This window comes from Leptonychotes weddellii, chromosome 10 (assembly GCF_054177405.1).
Source record: "Leptonychotes weddellii isolate Sample4059 chromosome 10, ASM5417740v2, whole genome shotgun sequence".
Lineage (NCBI taxonomy): Eukaryota > Metazoa > Chordata > Mammalia > Carnivora > Phocidae > Leptonychotes > Leptonychotes weddellii.
Window position 1 is genome coordinate 94,745,873 of NC_138378.1, and position 21,832 is coordinate 94,767,704.

At 41.6% G+C, this 21,832-nt stretch overlaps 1 protein-coding gene across 1 annotated transcript in view; it reads left to right on the plus strand.

Moving 5' to 3' along the window:
* Positions 1-402: 402 nt before the first annotated feature.
* Positions 403-21,832, plus strand: part of SOS1 (SOS Ras/Rac guanine nucleotide exchange factor 1) — a 142,267-nt gene continuing 120,837 nt past the window's right edge. Inside the window, exon 1 of the mRNA XM_081797298.1 lies at positions 403-1,507. Coding sequence (XP_081653424.1) covers positions 1,168-1,507 — 340 coding nt within the window. The 5' untranslated portion in view covers positions 403-1,167. The remainder of the gene's footprint in view (positions 1,508-21,832) is intronic.

The window sequence follows — 21,832 nt, forward strand, 5'->3', positions numbered from 1 at the left end:
GAGGTAAGTGATTATTGAAGTTCAAATTTAAGTGGGTTCGAAAGATGAACATATTGAACTTAAAACGCACACACAAAATCTATACTGCAGGTATGCATTTTATTCTTGGTGATAATTCTTGGTGGAAAGACCGATCGGAAATACTGTAATCACTTTTATTATCCGACAAATATTGAGCAGTAGGTTTCCTGAGAAAGGCACCTATCTTTTGTCCAGTCTGTTTACTACACATTGCATGCTCTGGGCAGTTCTTATCTCCATGTTCAGGAACAAAGTACACACACACACACACAACGGCCCTTTCCGAAACTAAAGGTCCAGGGACTCCGAGAGAGGTGGGATCCCTCGCGGCCCAACCACACAATGGGGGCCACTTCGCGGTAGCTCGCACCCCACCCCGCAGGCCAGGGTTCGACTTCTTGGGGCCGCTTCGCTCCTCCCCTGCAGTCCTCGGGGGCGCCCTCCCTCACTGGCGCTTTCCTCCTCCTTCGCCGGGGAGCCGGAAAACCCGGAGCGAACCGGCCCTGCTCGGCGGCGCATGCTCAGTAGCGAGCAGGTTCAGTTCGCTAGTAGGAAGCTCCAGCGCTACACCGGAGTCGTCGGCGGCGGCCGCGGCGGCACCTCTGGGCAGCCAGATCCTCCAACGACGACCTCGGGCCTTTCCCCTCCCCCGCTACACCCCGGCTCAGCTCCGCCCCGGGCCGCTCGCGTTTCGGGGTCCCCGCTGTGCGGAGCGGGCGCCGCGGCCGGAGCGTCCCTCCACACGCCCTCCCCCCGCAGCCGCCGGCTCTGCCGCGGGGCCAGGCCGGGCCCGGGAGCGTAGCCCCGGCGGGCGGCGGCCGCGGCGGAGGGCAGCCCGGGCCGGCGCCGGTGGGCCGGGGAGGGGTGGGGGGCCCGGCCCCGGGGCGGTGGTGCGGGATGCCGCCGCCGCCGCCTCCGGGCTGCGTTCGCTCTCCACGGCTGGTGCCCGTGTCGGGTGGGTGGCCGGGCGCGGGCCTCGCCCCTCAGCCCCTTCTCCAGGACTAGCCCGGCCGCGCGGCGCCCCGAGGGGGCCGGGCCGTCCGGTGGGGCCGCGGCCCTGTTCGGTGCTGCGAGCTCGCCCTCTCGCGGCTCCCCGGCCCGGCCGCCGCCGCCCCTCTCCCCGCCCAGAGGCGCCCCGGGGGCACCATGCAGGCGCAGCAGCTGCCGTACGAGTTTTTCAGCGAGGAGAACGCACCCAAGTGGCGGGGGCTGCTGGTGCCGGCGCTGAAAAAGGTGAGGAGCGCGCGGGACCCCGCTTCCCGGCTTGCAGCCCTTGCGAGGGCGCGGGGCCGGGGCCGGAGAAGGGCTGGGGAGGCGGGGCGTGCGCAGGGCCGTCTTTCTTCCCGGTCTCGCCGCCTCCCAGAAAGGACGGCGCACACTGAGAGGTTCCCCCACACTCGCTGGCTGGGTGTTGACATTCACCCGGTGTGTGGGAAGGCCGCAGGAAGCCAGGCAGAGTTTGCCCGAATAATCCAACCTCTGAGAGGTTAACGTCCTGCCCCTGATTCAGAGACAAGAGTTGGAGGAGACTCAGTTTTCAGTGGAGGTCAAAGCAGGCCACTTTTCCGCCTTCTCGGTCTTACCCTGGAGCTGCTGTCAGCCTCCGGTTTTAGGTGTCCAGTATGCTGGTTTTAGTGGGCTCGAGAATGCTCTAGCCATAATGCTTGCTCTAAGTAATTGCAGAGCTCGCTTGCCAGCAGGAACATGGCCTGCTTTGCTCGTCCTCTGTAATCACTCTTCATTCCCCTGAATTCCCCCACTCCTCCGATTAACAGGGGCGGGTGTACATGCCACTTTTTTTCTTTTTCTTTTCTTTCTTTTTTTTTTTGCCCCCGAGCGTCTGAGAATCTTGGTACTATCTTTTGTTTTGTTGGTTTGAATTTTTAGCCTTTCCGTGTTTCTTCAAGTTTGCCACATTGTTACCTAAAGTTGCATACTCCATGATCTGTGCTTTTAAATGTTTAGTACATTTAGGAAATGTTACATTTTAAAAGCCTCTAAAGCAACATTGTGACTTCGTATGTACATGAAAACGTCAGAAACTAGTGTGTGTGAACGAACATTAAAACGGTGTTTTTTGGGGCGCCTGGGTGGCTTAGTCGTTAAGCCTCTGCCTTCGGCTCAGGTCATGATCTCAGGGTCCTGGGATCGAGCCCCGCATCGGGCTTTCTGCTCAGCGGGAAGCCTGCTTCTCCCTCTCCCGCTCCCCCTGCTTGTGTTCCCTCTCTCGCTGTCCCTCTCTGTCAAATAAATAAATAAAATCTTAATAAATAAATAAATAAGGTGTTTGTTTCCCTTTTACCTTTTCTATAAATACAGATTGCTTTAATAGTGTTTCTTAATCCCAATTTCTTGTTGCTCAAAGAATGTTTTGTTATTAAACTATGTTTTTACTCCTACTGAGAGTTGAGATTGTGATGTACCTTTTGTTCTAAACATTTATACCTTTAAAAACTGTGTCTTAAAAGGTGCCTGATGTTTCCCAAAGGCCAGCAACTTTTGCTTTCCCTTTTGCCCTCCCCGCCCCCCCCCCGCCCCCCCCCCCCGGAAACTTACAGTGGAAACTATTTAGTTTGTTAGCAGAATTTGCTCATTTTTTCAGATATAAGTTACTGACTTTTTTCCTTAAGTATCTAAGTAACAAACATCTCTGTGATGTTTTCTAAGAAAACCAGAGAGATGCCATATTCCTTATATACTTTATTCATTAGAAATCAGGGCTCTCTTTTTACTTTTGCTTTACCTGCAAAATCTTAGCTTATAATAGGGGAGTAGGAGGTCTCAGTCATGTTAGAAGCTTGGTACTGATGGAGGTGGGGGTGGAGTGGGGAGGACACAGAAAAATTGTTGAGAACATACAAAAGAACTTGTAAAACACTATCAGTTTAGGGCTGTTTTGCTTAGGAGCAAACAGCTCCTGTCCCAGGGAACCATCAAGATACTCTTAGTTGAGGGTACTGGGAAGTAGTGGAAAGAGCATTGTAGGAGTTGGCAGACCAGGTCCAAATCTGCCACACTGGTGGCCCTTGCTGAAATCTTTCCACAGAAGCTTTTTCTTTGGCTGGCACAATGTTGTTTTACAGACTTTTAATGTAATTAGTTACCAGTGTTTAAAAGTGGGAGATGTTACATAAAATCTGAATTTTCAGTTTTTCGTGAAGAATAGGACGATCTCTCCACATTGGGCAAGACAGTAAACTGCTGGAGCTGAGTGAATGGCTTTCCTCTTCAGACTGGGCCTGCATTCTCCAACTTTCCACAGTTCCCACCAATCCTTGTGACCTATTTAACTTGAAACAGAGCTACCCTTGCATGACAGAAGTGATGGGGGGAGGTGGAAGTGTACACAATCTAGCTGATAAGTAGGGTTCTTCCAATTCTTATTTAAGATAGCCACTGATGAGCACTCTAAGCCACCTAAGATGAGGTTGAAAATATATTGCATATCTGGATGTAGCTCTTGAGAGCTCTCAGAACCTGCATTTTCACCTGCCTGCTAGACATTTCATGTGGATATCTCCTTATATTGAACTCTTCCTTTAGACTTATTTTACTGTTTGCAGATGTGCCCAATTTGTGTTGTCTTACCTGAGGCTCTATCGTCATGTTATTTTCTTCACCTGGACTGCCCTTTGCCTGGCCTAATGCTAACTCGACCTCAGTGTTTTCTCAAATTCTCAGGGCTGAGTTGGATAGTCTTTACTTTCTTTTAGCACCAAACCCTAGCACTTAACAATGAATTGTAAGTTCCTATTTACTTGTCTTCCCCATCCCACAAGTAGATTAGATGGTCTTTGAGAAAAGGAATGGTATTTTACCCCTTTTTATCCTTCACACATACAGTGCCTGACACCTACCTAGTAGGCACTTATGTTTGAATGAATGGGTGTGGGAATACCGCAACTAAAACCATCATCTCTCTCCTCCTCCACGGACCATTAAAAAAAATTCCTCTTGCTTAGTGGCTTTATTATTTTATTTGGTTCAAAACTTTGGAGTCATCTCTGACTTCTCTCTTTTATGTTACTGCCCATACCCAGGCACAAGATATAACACAATAAACATAGGTTTATTTCCCTTTGACATGTCTTCTAATCTGTTTCCTTCTACTCTGAGTCCTCTTTCCCAGACCACTGTGATAGCCTCTTAACTAGTTTACTGCCTCTCACCTTTCCTGTATCTGGTTTTCAAATTTCAGAAGTTATTGTACACTTCTGAGTATGTTGCACTCTTGTTGAGAACCATTGATATCAACGTAGGGGAAGGGAAAACAGAGGGAGGCAAACCATAAGAGACTCTTAACTATAGGGAACAAACTGAGGGTTGCTGGAGGGGAGGCGGGCTAGGGGATGTGCTAAATGGGTGTTGGGTATTAAGGCAGGCACTTGTTGTGATGAGCATTGGGTGTTAGTGATGAATCACTAAATTCTCCCAAAACCAATATTACACTATATGTTAACTAACTAGAATTTAAATAAAAAACAAAAACAACGATATCTTTTGAGGGCATAGGATGAAGTGCACAGTCTTTAGCATGGAATTGATCTTGATTGATGATCTGGCTTCATCCTGCTTTCCTGACTGGATTGCCTACCATGATCTTTCATATTCTTTGTGCTCAGCCAGACTGGATGACTGCTTTTCCTGACTGTGCCCAGAATGTCTCTCTCTATCAGTCCAAGTCCTACCTTATCTGTTGCACAAATATGTCATGCTTACTACAGACCAGGTAATGCCCTTGGCACTAGGGATAAAAAGGTAAATGACATCATCTAGAAATGACTAAGTTAGAACAGGGTGGGAAGTGGCAGAGGATGAGTTTGGAGAGCAAACTGCTTTATAGAGAATTTTTTTAATGTTAAGCTAAGGAGTTTGAATTTTATCTTGAGGGGATGAAGGTCATTGAGGAATGGGTAACATCAGTTTGGAATTTTAGAAAATTCACTTTGGCCGTAGAATAGAAAATGGATTGGAGAAGAATGAGACCTGAGGTAAGGATTTAAAAGTTAGAAGGCTAGTTTAATAGTCCAGCCAAGAGATGATATGTGTTTGAATTAAGGGTGCATTTGAACTAAATGGAAATGTAGGGATGGGTTTTGAGAGATGTTTACAAGGTAGAATTGACAGGACCCGGTAAACCACTGAGTGAGTAGGGCAAGTGGGAAGAGAGCACGAAGAGTCTTAAGTTTCTGGTTTGCATGCCTTTAGTCAGGACAGAGAATGGAGGAGAAGCTGTTGGGGGTGGAGAGAGTGACCTGAACACAGGAGTTTGGGACAGAGTCCTTTTGGCTTCTCCAGGTGGGCTTGTCGAGCTGGCGGTTGTTTGTTGGTATCTGCCACTGCAGATTTGGGACTTCCAGGGGTGTAAGCAAAGTCTTAAGAATAGATGAAGCCTTGGGGCGCCTGGGTGGTGCAATCAGTTAAGCATCCCACTCATGGTTTCAGCTCAGGTCTTGATCTCAGAGTCGTGAGATCGAGCCCTACGTCGGGCTCTGAGCTCAGCACAGAGTCGGCTTGAGATTCTCCATTTCTCTCTGCCTCTCCTGCTCGTCTCTCTCTCTCAAATAAAACTTTAAAAAAGAGTAGATGAAGCCTTTATCCATACAAAGACTTATACATGGATATTCGTGGCAGCTGTATTCAGCAAAAAATGGAAACAACCCAATGTCCATTAACAGGTGAATGAATAAACAAATTGTGAAATAGCCATACATTGGAATATTACTTGGTGATAAAAAGGAATGAATTTTTTTTTTTTAAGATTTTTGTTTATTTATTTGACAGAGACACAGCAAGAGACGGAACACAAGCAGGGGGAGTGGGAGAGGGAGAAGCAGGCTTCCCGCTGAGCAGGGAGCCCGATGCGGGGCTCGACCCCAGGACCCTGGGATATCATGACCTGAGCCGAAGGCAGATGCTTAATGACTGAGCCACCCAGGCGCTCCAGGAATGAATTATTGATAACACACAGCAATGTGGCTGAATCTCAAAAATAAGCTGAATGAAAGAAGCCAGATCAAAAAAGAGTATATGCTAGATAATTATATAAAAATCTGGAAATTGCAAACTAATCTACAGTGACAAAAAGGTCAATAGTTATTTTAGGGGGAGGCTTTTATGGTCATTTGTTGATTGTGCTGATAGTTTCAGGGATATATACATTGGTTAAAATTTAACAAATTGTACACCTCAGGTATGTGCAATTTGTTGAATGAAGAGAGGAAACTGAGGTTTGGAAAGAGTAATTTGGTTAGAGTCTGCATTTTTAAACACTATGCTGTGCTACCTCTAGCAGGGGTGAAGGCATCCTTTTTTCTGAGATGGGAAGGAAAGAGATAAAGATGGGTTTGTAGATTGGGGAGCAGTGAGTTCATGGTAGGTAGCCTCTGTGTTCACAATGAAATGAAAGACAAGATTCTTTACATAGAGTGAGGAAAGAGAAATGAGTAAGGAGTTTAAGAAGCGTGGTGAAGTTTTGAAATTACTGTTGTGGAGTGTGGAGAAGGAGCCAAGTAGTGAATTAGAAAGGAATTGCTGAGCAGTGCTGAGTGTGGAGACCATAAATTTGGAGCAGCACTTATTGGTCTGGTTGTGAGATTTCCTCCAGTAGCACGCATCAGTTCAGGTAGAGGAGCACGGGAGAATTCGTTGCAAATGGCTGCAGTAGAGACTAGGATGATAGCAATATTTCAGGTGATAGGCGGTAAAGCTGCAAGACAGGTCATGGAGGTGTAAGTGAAGGCTCCCATGGACTAGGAATCTTGGGGAGTTGGAAGAGGAGGGTAGTGAGAGCAGATAGGGGATTATGATTGGAGGTGATAAGTATTCCAGAGATGAAAGAAATAAGACAGGAGCTCAAAAGTTGGTGTATTGAATAATGGATTGGTGTATTATATATATATGGATGATGGCGAAGTCCACAAGAATTATGGCATGTGTTGTAGTGGAAAGGAAGACTCTAATCCAGCAATGGCAATGAGGTCCAGAAATCACAGCAGTGAGGATGCTTCAGCCAAATAGTAATAAAAGTGACAACTACTCCTGTTCCCCATAATATATTTTATATCACAACTGTGGATAGAATAGGAAAGAACTCTGCACTTCATTTTAGAATATTTTTGTTTTGTGATTAAGTTTGTTACCCAACATTTTATTATGAAAAGTTTCAAATATACAGAAAGGTTGAAAGAATTATACAGTAAAACACCCATATACCCATCACCTAGATTCTATAATTTATATTTTACTGTGTTTGCTTTATCGCATGCCTATCCATTCCTCTCTCCATCCACTAATCCATCTTACATTTTGATGCTTTTCAAAGTCAGTTACAGACATCAGTACACTTTACCCCTAAGCGCTTCAGTATGCATGTCATTAACTAGAGTTCAGTATTTGTTTACAGTTCTTTTTGTTGTTTAGGTAAAATCTAGGTACAGTGGAGTGTTAATTGTACCATTTAGTGAGTTTTGATAAACAGATACAACCCAAGCCTCTATCAGGATATCAGACATTACTATCACTCCTGAAATTTCCCTCATGTGCCTTGTCGGTCAGTCCCTGCAACTATTGTTCTGATCTTTTATCATACCATCATAGATTAATTGTAACTATTCTAGAATGTCATATTAATAGAATCACACAGCATTTATTTTTGGTAAGGCTTTGAGGTTGTGTTTATCAGAAGTTCAGTCCTTTCTTCTATCATAGGACAGTATCAGATACCTGGGAGGTTTCCAGTTTGGGGCTATTATGAATAAAATTTCCATGAAGGTTCTTATTATACAAGTTTTTTCGGTAGGACTATGTTTTCACTTCTCTTGGGTAAATACTAGGAGAAATGGCTCATAGAGTGTCTGTTTAGTTTTATAATAAACTGCCAGACCTTTTCTCAAAGTGGTTGTACCTTTTATATTCCCACAAACAATGTATGAGAGTTCCCGTTGCTCCACATCTCTGCCAGTATTTGATGTTATCAGTCTTTAATTTTAGTCACTGTGGTGCGTGTGTAGTGTAATTGTGGTTTTAATTTGCATTATCCTGGTGACTGATATTGAACACCTTTTCATGTTCTTATTGGCCATTCTTATGTCTTCCTTTGGACAGTCTGCATAAATCTGTTGCCCATTTTAAATTTTTAGTTCTTTTTAGTATTGAGTTGTAGGAGTTCTTTATATAGCCTGGATAACTATTATCAAAAAAATGTTTATGGGGCGCCTGGGTGGCTCAGTTGGTTAAGCGACTGCCTTCGGCTCAGGTCATGATCCTGGAGTCCCGGGATCGAGTCCCGCATCAGGCTCCCTGCTTGGCGAGGAGCCTGCTTCTCCCTCTGACCTTGCCCCCTCTCATGTACTCTCTCTCATTCTTGCTCTCTCAAATGAATAAATAAATCTTTAAAAAAAAATGTTTATGAATATTTTCTTCTATCCTTTGCTTTGCCTATTCATTCTCCTAATGGTGTTTTTGATGAGCAGAGTTTTAAATATCAAAGAGTCAAATTTATTAGTTTTTTTTTTTTTAAGATTTTATTTATTTGACAGAGAGAGACAGCGAGAGAGGAAACACAAGCAGGGACAAAGGGGAAGGGAGAAGGAAGCCCCCCGCCAAGCAGGGAGCCCAACGCGGGGCTCGATCCCAGGACCCCGGGATCACGACCCAAGCCGAAGGCAGATGCCCAACGACTGAGCGAGCCATCCAGGCACCCCAGTTTTTTTTTTTTTTTAAGGTTATTGCTCTCTGTGTTTAAGAACTCCTTGCTTGCCACCAGGTCATGAAGATAATTCTAATGCTGTTTTCTAAAAACTTTATATAGTTTTAGCTTTTACGTAATCTGTGGTCCATTTCAGATTAATTATTGTGTACAATATAAAGTGGGAATTGAGATTCATTTTTTATGGTTGTATCTAGTTATTACAGAACTATGTTGAAGAGATTTTTCTTTCTCTGTTGGACTGTGATGTTTTTGTGAAAATTAAATGAATATATATCATATATATTTATGTAAATATATATTCAAACATTTCCATTCTATCCCATTGATCAATTTACTTTTATATCAGTTCACACTACTGGTTGCTGGAGATTTATAGTAAGTCTTGAAGTTAGGTAGTGTAAGTCCTCCAGTTTTGTTCCTCTTTTAAAAATATTCTTTTAGGGGCGCCTGGGTGGCTCAGTCGGTTAAGCGTCTGCCTTCCGCTCAGGTCATGATCCCAGTGTCCTGGGATCGAGCCCCGCATTGGGCTCCATGCTCCACGGGGAGTCTCCTTCTCCCTCTGCCTCTGCCTGCCTGTCTGCCTACTTGTGATCTCTCTCTCTAGCAAATAAATAAATAAAATCTTTTAAAAAAATACTCTTTTAGTGTTTCTAGATTTGGATTTCACTATAAATTTTGAACCAACCTGTCAATTTCTACCAAAATATCTTGGTGAGATTTTGATTGTGATTGCATTGAATCTATAGATTGATCACTAGGGAGAATTGATATCTTAACAATATTAAATCTTTGGGTCCAAAAACATGGTATATCTCTCCATTTATTTAGACTTTTTAATTTCTTTTTTAAAGATTTTATTTGAGAGAGAGAGCATGAGCATGAGCAGGGGGAAGGGCAGAGGGAGAGGGAGAAGCAGACTCCCCATTGAGTAGAAAGCCAGGCCGGCTAGCTTAATCCCAGGACCCTGGTATCATGACCTGAGCTGAAGGCAGACGTTTAACCGACTGAGCCACCCAGGCACCCCAAGACTTTAATTTCTGTCAGCAACACTTTGTAGTTTTTAATGTAGAAGTCTTACATGTCTTTGGTTAAGTTTAACCCTAAATATTTTGTATTTTGATGCTATTGTAAATTGTTTTAGAATTTTCAGGAGACTGGGTGGCTCAGTCGTTAAGCGTCTGCCTTCGGCTCAGGTCATGGTCCCAGGGTCCTGGGATCAAGCCCTGCATCAGGCTCCCTGCTTGGTGGGAAGCCTGCTTCTCCCTCTCCCACTCCCGCTGCTTGTGTTCCCTCTCTCTCTGTGTCTCTCTGTCAAATAAATAAATAAAATCTTAAAAAAAATTCTTTTTTTTTAAAGATTTTTATTTATTTTGAGAGCGCATGTGGGAGCATGTGGTGGGGGGAGGGGCAGAGGGAGAGGAAAAGGGAGAGAAGCAGCCTCCCTGCTGAGTGGGGAGCCCGATGAGATCATGACCTGAGCCAAAATCAAGAGTGCAACACTCAACCAACTGAGCCACCCACGTGCCCCTAGAATTTTATTTTCTAATTGTTAGTCACAAATATGCAAACATAAAGCTGCTTTTTATATGTTGTCCTCATATGCTTTGATTTTGCTGGTAGTTGTAGATTCCACAGAATTTTCTATGTAATTATGTCATCTGTAACTACAGACAATCCGATATTTATTTATTTTTCTTGCCTTATTTTACTGGCTAGGACCTCCATTTAATGTTGAATGGAAGTAGTGAGAGTCTGTTTTTATAGCTGAGTTTTACAGTTGAGGAAATGGATCCTTAGGCAGACTGCTCAAGATCTTATAACTAGGGTGCCTGGGTGGCTCAGTTGGTTAAGCGACTGCCTTCGGCTCAGGTCATGATCCTGGAGTCCCTGGATCGAGTCCCGCATGGGGCTCCCTGCTCGGCAGGGAGTCTGCTTCTCCCTCTGACCCTCCCCCCTCTCATGTGCTCTCTCTCATTCTCTCTCTCTCAAATAAATAAATAAAATCTTTAAAAAAAAAAAAGATCTTATAAGAAATAGAATCGGGATTTGGGGCGCCTGGATGGCTCAGTTGGTTGGGCGACTGCCTTCGGCTCAGGTCATGATCCTGGAGTCCCCGGATCGAGTCCCGCATCGGGCTCCCTGCTCGGCGGGGAGTCTGCTTCTCCCTCTGACCCTCCTCCCTCTCATGCTCTCTGTCTCTCATTCTCTCTCTCTCAAATAAATAAAAATAAAATCTTTAAAAAAAAAAAAAAAGGAATCGGGATTTGAACCTGAGTCTGTGTGACTTCTGAAACAACTCTTTCTACTGTACTGTATTGCTTCCTTTGAGTAGGCAGTGTAATACAGTACTGTGGGGTTTTAATTGTCTTGCACCTTAGATTTTAGGGAAGAAGTGCCTTAGGATAGAGGAGGCTGAATGAAGGGGGCTTTGAAACCTCTTGCTTTAGGCTGAGAAGCTCAGCCCTTTTACATATTAGGGGTCTGCATAGGATTACATTTGAAAAAAAGGTTCTGCTGCATAAGAAAGTAAGACTTTTAAGGGCGCTAGTTAATGGAAAGCTAGTGTAGACCACGAAGGAAGGGGCTGAGAAGTAAAGTCTTGGGGTGGCAATAGGAAGCTTGGAGACTATCGTGTGTGTGTGTGTGTGTGTGTGTACGCGCACGCGTGCATGTGTTTTAAGATTTTCTTTTATTTATTTGATAGAGAACACATGCCTGCAAAAGCAGGGGGAGCTGCAGAGGCAGAAGGAGAAGGAGGCTCCCCGCTGGGAAGGGAGCCCGATGCAGAACTCTGTCCCAGGACCCCAGGATCATGACCTGAACTGAAGGCAGATGCTTAACCGACTGAGCTACCCAGGCGCCCCTATCTTGTGTGTTTATGTTTGGGAGTGACAGAAGTGATGTTTTAAGTGGAAGTGGGAGTTAGCCAGGTGAGGATGAGGAGGAAGAGTTAAAGGATTTGTGGTTGCTTGGAGTCCAAGAGGAGCTCAGCATTTTAGGAGTTCTGAGTAGCTGGAGTCTGGAGCATGGGGACAGATCTTGTGAGCAGTGGGGAACCACTGAAGGGTTTCAAACAGGCTATTGACAATTAGATATGAATTTTTCAAAAAGATTTTATTTTATTTTAGAGAGAGAGAGCGAGTGCACATGCTCAAGCAAGTCGGGGGAGGGACAGAGGGAGAAGGAGAGAGAGAATCTCAAGCAGACTCCCCACTGAGCATGGAGCCTGATATGGGGCTCAGTCTCAGGACTCTGAGATTGTGACCTGAGCCAAAACCAAGAGTCGGAGGCTTAACCGCCTGAGCCACCCACGTGCCCCTAGATACGAATTTTGAAGGCTCACTGGCTGCTCTGTGGAGCGTAGATTAAATGGTAGTAGAACTGTAGGCAGGAAGGCCAGTTAAGATGGGTTGATGGTGGTTTTGACTAGGGCAACAGCTGTGGGGATAGAGAAAAGTGGACAGATTTTAGATGTAAAGATTGACTGATGATTGAATGACAAAGTAGTGGGAGAGAGGAGTCAAACTTACTCCTCCCTTTCTGGCTTAGAGGTCTAAGTGGTAATGGGATGAAAAAGGACATACTGGGAGAGGAGGATGTTAGGAGAACTAAGAAGCTTTCAGTACTCTGGGAATGAGAAAGTGTGAGAGGGATTTACACTTTGGGGGTAGCCAAGTATGGCAAGCACGGAAAATGTCTTTGTTGGACTGCCCTCAGGAATTACAGGCAGGTAACAACCCGAAGGCTCTGATAATGTCTTTCAAAGTATACTTCAAATGCCATTTTCTCCATAAAGCCTTTCTACTACAACTCCATCCCCTAAGTAGAATGAATCTCTTAATTTACTTTGTACTTTATACCTCAATTTTAGTACTAAATGATAGTCTGCCCTTCACTGGATCTGTAGCTTTGCTCCTTCTCTACATTGAGTATTACTTGAAGTCAAGAATAGGGTCCTATATTCCCTATAATGCTTGGCATATTTCTTACATACAGCAGGTGCTCAGGACACATTTGTTGAATTGTGTGTGGTTCTGAGTCTGTCCGCTCAAGTTAGTTGGCTGTTAGTTGAGATCTAATGTGTGTAATGCAAGGGAGAAGCAGATACCAAGATGGGATTGGGTGTAAAAGAAATTTGTTAGAAGTGCTTGTGAGAGAAAATGGGGAAGGAGTCAGGGAAAGCCTTTAGGCTGTGATGCAAGTCTGACTCCCAAGTGAAGGAGAGAGGTAAGGGAGGAAGGAACTTGGGGTGAAAGTGTCTTACTCTGCAGTGCAGTTCTAAGGAAAGTCCACCAAGGCTTCAGAAAGTTCTTCAGTGAAAGTTGCCTGTCGCAGGAATTCCTCATCTCCTGGGAGTAGGCCTGCCTTAGTGTGCCTGCCATGCTCAGTCCTTGATGGCGAGCAGCCGCTGGGAAGTGCAGCCTGTGCAGGAGCGCTGTGATGGACTTCAGAGTGCAGCAGCTGGAGCCCTCCGTTGGTTACCTTCCCTGTAGTCCAAGATCTGGGAGGCTCGTTCTCATAGCCTGCCAGGGTCACCTCTTTGGCTATACACTGCCTGACTCAGGATCATTCCATTACAATCTTCCCCCCACTTAAAGGGTCCTTTGTTCCCCCTAAGCCCCTTATGCTTTAAAAAAAGGTATCTTAGGGTAAGTTCTAAAAGTCAAAACTTAATTATCGTTGATATTAATAGTGCATAGTTTGTTTTTTTGTTTTGGTTTTTTTTTAAGATTTTATTTATTTATTTGAGAGAGAATGAGAGACAGAGAGCACGAGAGGGAGGAGGGTGAGAGGGAGAAGCAGACTCCCCGCTGAGCAGGGAGCCCGATGTGGGACTCGATCCCGGGACTCCAGGATCATGACCTGAGCCGAAGGCAGTCGCTTAACCAACTGAGCCACCCAGGCGCCCCAGTGCATAGTTTGTTTTAGTAGCTGTCAAGTAAAGTTTGCATTTCACATTCAAGTTTATTTCATAATTAAACCTTTAATGTACAAAACTCCACAAACAAAGCAGTAAAGGCAAAAGAAAACAATGCAGATAGATGTTGCCCGTATTACTACTATATGAACTAGTGAACCAGGAGCACTTTGGCACCACCTTGAGTAGTCCAGCCATCCAGCCATGAAGAGGACTGCTTGTTTGATTTTCCTTTCTAGGCTTGGGCTGCCTTACAGGCAGGCAAACACAAATCACTACAAGAAAGTCCTCATAAAGTCAAATTCTGGTAACTTCCCATTGGGGATAGGAATATACATAGGAGAAAAGTAATTTAAAGTTTTGGTTTTATGGACTCTGAATTACTTAGGTATTATTATTTTTTTAAAGATTTTATTTATTTATTTGACAGAGAGACATGCGAGAGAGGGAACACAAGCAGGGGGAGGGGGAGAGGGAGAAGCAGGCTTCCCGCGGAGTAGGGAGCCCGATGCGGGGCTCGATCCCAGGACCCTGGGATCATGACCTGAGCCCAAGGCAGACGCTTAATGACTGAGCCACCCAGGCACCCCTAGGCATTACTTTTAAAATAGGTATTTTAGGGGCGCCTGGGTGGCTCAGTTGCTTGAGCGGCTGCCTTCGACTCAGGTCATGATCCTGGAGTCCCAGGATCCAGTCCCGCATCGGGCTCCCTGCTCAGTGGGGAGCCTGCTTCTCCCTCTCCCGCTCCCCACTCTTGTGCTCTCTCATTCTCTCTCTCAAATAAATAAATAAAGTCTTTAAAAAAAATAAAATAAAATAGATATTTTAAAAGTATAACAGGAAGATGATTTTGAAAGTTTCTTTAATGTTGCTTTGCTGCTGATTGTGACTGATTTGGTTTTATTCATTAAATTTGTTGAGCACTTACTGTCTGGCAAGCATTATGGAGATGCAATTCAAAATAAAACAATTGTTTCTATGAAACTTGTATCTGGTGATAAAGTCTGTAATCTGCCCCTATATGTTAAAGCATCCCAGTTGCAAATCAGATTGTACTTAGTATGTGGAAAGGAGTTTGACTGTTCGAGGTTCAAAATAAATATAGGTCTTGAGATAAAAAGAAAAGTTGAGTTTTTCATTAACAGAGACTTTTTGTAACAAGCTAATAATTCTAGTTATTCTTTTATAATGCCCAAAATAAACTTTTCCCTTTCTATATAGACAAGACTCATTTTCCATTTTACTTATAATCTAATAAATTATTTGCAAGTAAATTGATTTCAGCGTATGACCAAATAATTTGTAATGCAATGCACTTACTGATAATTACATTCACACCTGTTTTGGTTAAGGACTTTGGTAGGATTCTGATTTTTGTACATACATATAATAACTCTTTCTCTTAATTTTAAATATGTATAACATAAAATTAGCCATTTTAACTGTTTTTAAGTGTATAATTCAGTGCCAGTAACTGCATTCAGTGTTGTGCAACTGTCACCAATATCTATTTCCAAAACTTTTTCATCACCCCAAACAGAAACTCTATACAAATTAAGCAATAACTCTCCACTTCCCTCTCCCTCAGCCCCTGTAACCTCTAATCCACTTTCTGCCTCTGAATTTGCCTATTCTAGATATTTCATGTAAGTGGAATCATACAGTATTTGTCCTTTTGTGTCTGACTTATTTCACGGTATGTTTTCAAGGTTCATTCATATTGTAGCATGTATCAGAATTTCATTCCTTCTTAGGGTTGAATAATATTCCATCGTATGTTTATACCACATTTGGTTTATCCATTCATCGTTGATGGACACTTGGGTTGTTTCTACCTTTTCACTATTGTGAACAATGCTACAAATGAACGTTGGTGTACAGATATCTGAGTCCTGTTTTCAGTTCTTTTGGGTATATATCTAGAAGTGGATTTGCTGGGTCATTTGGCAGTGCTGTGTTTATCTTTATGAGGAACTGCCATACTGTTTTCCACAGCAGCCATTTTACATTCCCACCAGTAATGCACAAAGGTTCTAAATTTCTCCACATCCTCACCTATACTTATTTTTTGTTTTTGGTTTTCTTTTAAAAATTGCTATCTTAGTTGGTGTGACCTGATATCTCACTGTGCTTTTGGTTTGTATTTTCCTAATGATTAATGATATTGAGCATTTTCTCATGTGCTTATTGGCTATTTCTATATCTTCTTTATAGAAAATGTCTATTCACATCCATTGCCCGTTTTTAAAATTAGATTGTTTGTATTTTTGTTAAGTTTTAGTAAATCATTATATGTTCCCCCCTTTTTTTTAAAGTAGGCTCCATGCTGGGCTTGGACTCAAAACCCTGAGATCAAGACCTGAGCTGAGACCAACAGTCAGACACTTAACCTGCAGAGCGACCTTGGTGCCCCTATATGTTCTTGATATTAGACCCATTCAAACCCAACCAAGTGTTGTTTTATTCAGTTTCTTGATAATGTCTTTGCACAAAAGTTAATTTTGATGATGTTCAGTTTATTTTTTCTTTCATTGTTCATGCTTTTAATGCATATCTAAGAATCTTTTGCCAAATCCAACATCATGAAGATTTACCCCTAAGTTTTATTCTAGGGAATTAATGATTTTAGCACTTATATTCAGGCCATTGATCTGTTTTGGGTTAAATATTGTATGTGGTATGAGTTAGGTGTCCATTTTCATTTAGCATAATGCCTCTCAGGTCCATCCAAGTTGTAGCAGATGGCAAGGTTTCATTCTTTTTTATGGCTAAATAGTATTCCATTATATATATATCACAATTTCTTTATCCATTCGTCCATCAGTGGACACTTAGTTTGTTTCCATATCCTGGCTAATGTAAATAAAGCTGCAGTGAACATGGTAGTGCATATAACTTTTTGAGTTAGTGTTTTTGTTTTCTTTTCTTTGGATAAATACCCAGAAGTGGAATTGCTGGATCATATAGTAGTTCTATTTTTTATTTTTGGGGGAACCTCCATACTGTTTTCCATAGTGGCTCCAACCAGTGTGCACAAGAGTTCCCTTTTCTCTACATCCTTGCCAACATTTGTTATTTCTTGTCTTTTAATTTTTTTAATTTTTAAATTTTTAATCTTTAAAGATTTTAAGTAATCTCTATACCCAACATGGGGCTTGAACTTATAACCCTGAGATCAAGAGTAACATGCTCTACAAACTGAACAAGCCAGGCTCCCCTCTTGTCTTTTTAATAGTAGCCATTCTGACAGGTGTGAAATGATATCTCATTTTGGTTTTGATTTGTATTTTCCTGATGAAGAATGTTGCTCAGTACCTTTTCATGTGCCCATTGGCTGTCTGTATGTCTTCTTTGGAAAAGTGTCTATTTAGATCTTCTCCCCATTTTTAATTGTCTTTTTTCGGCGGGGGGAGGCTATTGAGTTGTATGGGTTCTTTATATATTTTGGATATTCGTTCCTTATCAGATATATGATTTGCAAATATTTTTTTCCATTTAGATGGTTGCTTTTTAATTTTGCTGTGCAGAAGCTTTTAAAGTATGATATAATTCTTAATCAAAAAAATAAAGTATGATATAGTCGCACTTACTTATTTTTGCTTTTGGTGTCAGATTCAGAAAACATTGCCAAGACCTATATTAAGGAGCTTACCAACTATGTTTTCTTCTAGGAGTTTTATGGTTTCAGGTCTTATGTCCAAGTCTTTAATCCATTTCTACTTAATTTTTGTGTGTGGTACAAGGTAGTAGTCAAGTTACATTCTTTTGCATGTGACTGTCCAGTTTTCCCAACAGTAGGTATTGTAAAGACTGGTCCTTTCCCCATTGTATATTCTTGGCTCCTTTGTTATAAATTAATTGACCAAATATGTGTGGGTTTACTTCTGGGCTCTCTAGTCTGTTCCATTGATCTATGTGTGCATTTTTATGTCAGTGCCATAGTGTTTTAATAAGTACTATAGCTTTGGGCGCCTGGGTGGCTCAGTCGTTAAGCGTCTGCCTTCGCCTCAGGTCATGATCCCAGGGTCCTGGGATCGAGTCCCGCATCAGGCTCCCTGCTCAGCAGGAAGCCTGCTTCTCCCTCTCCCACTCCCCCTGCTTGTGTTCCTGTTCTCGCTGTCTCTCTCTGTCATATAAATAAATAAAATCTTTAAAAAAAAAAAAATAATAAGTACTATAGCTTTATAATAGTTTGAAATCAGGGCACATGATGGGTACAGATTTGTTCTTCTTTCTCAAGATTGCTTTGCCTTGTCAGGGTTTTTTTGTGGTTCCATACCAATATTAGGATTATTTATTGTATTTCTTTGAAAAATGCCATTGGTGGGGCACCTGGGTGGCTCATTTGGTTAGGTGTCTGACTCTTGGTTTTGGCCCAGGTCATGATCTCAAGGTCATGGGATTGGGCCCCCCATTGGGTTTTACACTGAGCGAGGAGTCTTCTTGAGGTTCTCGCCCTCTGCCCCTCCCCCCACTTGTGCTCACTCTCTCTCTCAAATAAAATAATGTCTTTTAAAAAATGCCATTGAAGGGGTGCCTGGGTGGCTCAGTCTTTAAGCTCCTGCCTTCGGCTCAGGTCATGATCCCAGGGTCCTGGGATCGAGCCCCGCATCGGGCTCCCTGCTCGGCAGGAAGCCTGCTTTTCCCTCTCCCACTCCCCCTGCTTGTGTTCCCTCTCTCGCTGTGTCTCTCTCTGTCAAATAAATAAAATCTTTCAAAAAATTTTTTTAAAAAGCCATTGGAATTTTGATACATATTTTTCTTTCTGATAGAGTGTTATTGGTGTCTAGAAAGGCAACACATTTTTTTGTGTATTGATTTTGTGTCCTTCAACTTTACTGAATTAGTTTCAGTTCTAGCAGTTTTTTGATGGAGCTTTTAGTGGTTTCTTTCTAAATATCAGGTCATTTGCAGATAGTGACACTTTTACTTCTTCCTTTCCAGTTTGCATGCCTTTTGTATTTTTTTCTTGCCTAATTGCTCTGGCTAAGATTGCCAGTACTAGACTGAATAAAAGTGGTGAGCATGAGCATCCTTGTCATGTTTCTGATCTTAGAGGAAATGCTGTCTGTTTTTCACCTTTGAGTATGGTGTTAGCTGTTCTTGTCATACTGGTACTTTTATTATGTTGAGGTATGTTCCCTCTGTACCCACTTTGTTGAGAGTATTTATCATAAATGGAAGTTGAATTTTGTCAAGTGCTTTTCTGCTCCACTGAGGTGATCATATGATTTTTATCCTTCATTTTGTTAATGTGTATATCACGGTGACTGATTGGCAGATGTTGAACCATCCTTGCATCCCTGGAATAAATCCCACTTGATCACAGAGTATGATCCCTTTAATGTATTGTTGAATTCAGTTTGCTAATATTTTGTTGAGGATTTTCGCATCTATGTTCACCAGGGATACTGGTCCATAATTTTCTTTACTTGTGGTGTCCTTGTCTGGTTTTGCTAACAGGGTAAAGCTGGCCTCATAAATTGGATTTGGAAGAGTTCCCTCCTCTTCTGTTTCTTAGAAGAGTTTGAGGATTGGTATTAATTTTCCTTTGAATGTTTGGGAGAATTCACCACTGGAGCTGTCTAGTCCTGGACTTTGGTTTGTTGGGAGGTTTTTGGTTACTGATTCAGGCTCCTTACTTTAGTAATCAGTGTGTTTAGATTTTCTATTTCATCATGATCAGTCCTGGTGGGTATGTTTCTAGGAAATTATCCATTTCTTCTAGGTTGTCCAATTTGTTGGTATATAATTGTTCATAGTTATCTCTTATGATCCTTTATATTTCTGTAGTATCAGTTGTAATCTCTTTCATTTCTGATTTTGAGTCCTCTCTTTTTTTCTTGGTGAGTCTAGCTAAAGGCTTGTCAATTTTATCTTTTCAAAGAACCAGGTCTTTGATTGATCTTCTCTGTTGTCTTTTTAGTCTCTATTTCATTTATTTCTGTTCTCATCTTTGTTATTCTCTTCCTCCTACTAACTTTGGGCTTTATTTGCTCTTTTTTTCTAATTCCTTGAGGTGTAAAGTTAGGTTGTTTGAGACTTTTCTTCTTTCTTGAGGTAGGCATTTATTGCTATGAACTTCTGTCTCAAAACTGCTTTTGCTGCACCCCACAAATTTGTTGTTATATTTTCATTTTCAGTTTTCTTTTGATTTCTTCTTTGACCCATTGGTAGTTCAGTAGCATGGTGTTTGATCTCTACATGTTTGTGAATTTTCCAGTTTTCTTTATGTAACTTCCCGTTTCAGATCATTGTGGTTGGAAAAGATACTTGATATGATGTCAGTCCTCTTAGATTTATTAAGACTTTTTTTGTGTGTGACCTAATGTATGATCTGTCCTGGAAAATGTTCCGTGTACACTTGAGAAGAATGTATATTCTGTTGCTTTTGGATGGAATGTTCTGTATATATCTGTTAGGTGCAGTGGTTTAACATGTCATTCAAGGCTGAGGTTTTCTTCTATCTGTTCTGTCTGGATGATCTATCCATTGATGTAAGTAGGGTATTAAAATCCCCTACTATTGTTGTACTACTGTTTCTTCCTTTAGGTCTGTTAATATTTGCCTTATATATTTATGTGCTCCTTTGTTGTGTACATAAATATTTACAAATGTTATATCCTCTTGTTGGATTGACCCTTTTATCATTATGTAACATCCATCTTTTCTCTTATTACTGATTTTCTTTTATGATAAACAAGTGTGTGTGTAAAATATATATGTGTGTGTATTTTTTCTTGTTGGTTTTCTTTTTTTGTTTTGGTATACCCTCTTTTGCATCCTTGTCCCCCCCCCCCTTTTAAATATGTTTGGTAGAGCATAACATTTAAGACCAGCCTCATTCTTTTCTATGCTGCATTCTAATGTTTGGTTATACTGAAATTTATTTAACTAGTCTGAGAAACATTGAGGTCATTCTCTGTCATTTTGTATTGTAAACACCATTTCAGTGAAAACTTGTATATATGTCATCATCAGTATGTGAAATCTTCATGTCTCTTGCCCATTTTCTAATTGAATTGTTTGCTCTTTTACTGTTGAGTTTTGAGAGTTTATACACACACACACACACACATATATTCTAAATACTAATTTTTTGCTGAGTATGTGGCTTATAAATGTTTTGTCCCACTCCTTAGCTTGTCTTCTCATCCACTTAACAGTGTCTTTCTCAGAGCAAAAGTTTTATATTTTGATGAAGTGCAATTTATCAGTCTTTTATGGATTGGTGTCTAAGAACTCGTTGCCTATTAATGGATCCTGAAAATTTTGTCCTATATTTTTTTCTGAAAGTTTTTTATTTTTATGTTTTGCATGTATTTTTGTAGATTCTTTGGAATTTTCTACTTAGATAATTATGTCATTGTCAAACAAGGACAGTTTTATTTTTTCCTTTCAAATTTGTTTGTCTTTTATTTCCTTTTCTTGTCTTATTGCACTGGCAAGAACTTCCAGCACTATGTTCAATATGTTGACAGTGGATATTGTCTCTCCATCCCTCCCCCCTCCCTGCAGTTTTAGGGGGGAATCCATTCAGTCTTTCACTGTCAGGCATATGTTAACTGTAGGTTTATTGTAGATTCTCTTTATCAAGTTGAGGCAGTTCCCTTTTATTCCTGTTTTTCTGAGAGGTGTGGTTTTATTTCCCCCTACAAATGGGTTTTGAGATTTGTCAAATGCTTTTTCTATCTCAGTTAATGTGATCATGTGTATTTTTTTCTTTAGCTTTTTAATGTGCTGGATTATGTTGATTAGTTTTAGAATATTGATCCAGACCTGTGTCCCTGTAATAAACTCTGCTTAGTAATGGTGTGTAATAATTATTTTGTGTGTATTGCTGAATTCCATTTGCTAATATTTTGTTAAGGATCTATAATTATGAAGGATATTGGTCTATAGTTTTCCTTTTTGTACTGTTTTTGTCTGGTTTTGGTATTGGGGTAATACTAGCTTAATAGAGAGAATTTGAAAGTGTTTCAGTTCTATTTTCTAGATGAGATTAACACCAATTGGTGTTATTTTTTTTTTAAGTTTGCTATAAATTTCAGTGAAACCATTTAGGCTGAAGAGTTCTTTTAAAGAGTGTTTTGAAATTACAAATTCAACTTATTTAGTAGGTATAGGGCTATTCAGATTATTTCATAATGATTAAGTTATGGTAGTTTTTTTTTGTTTTT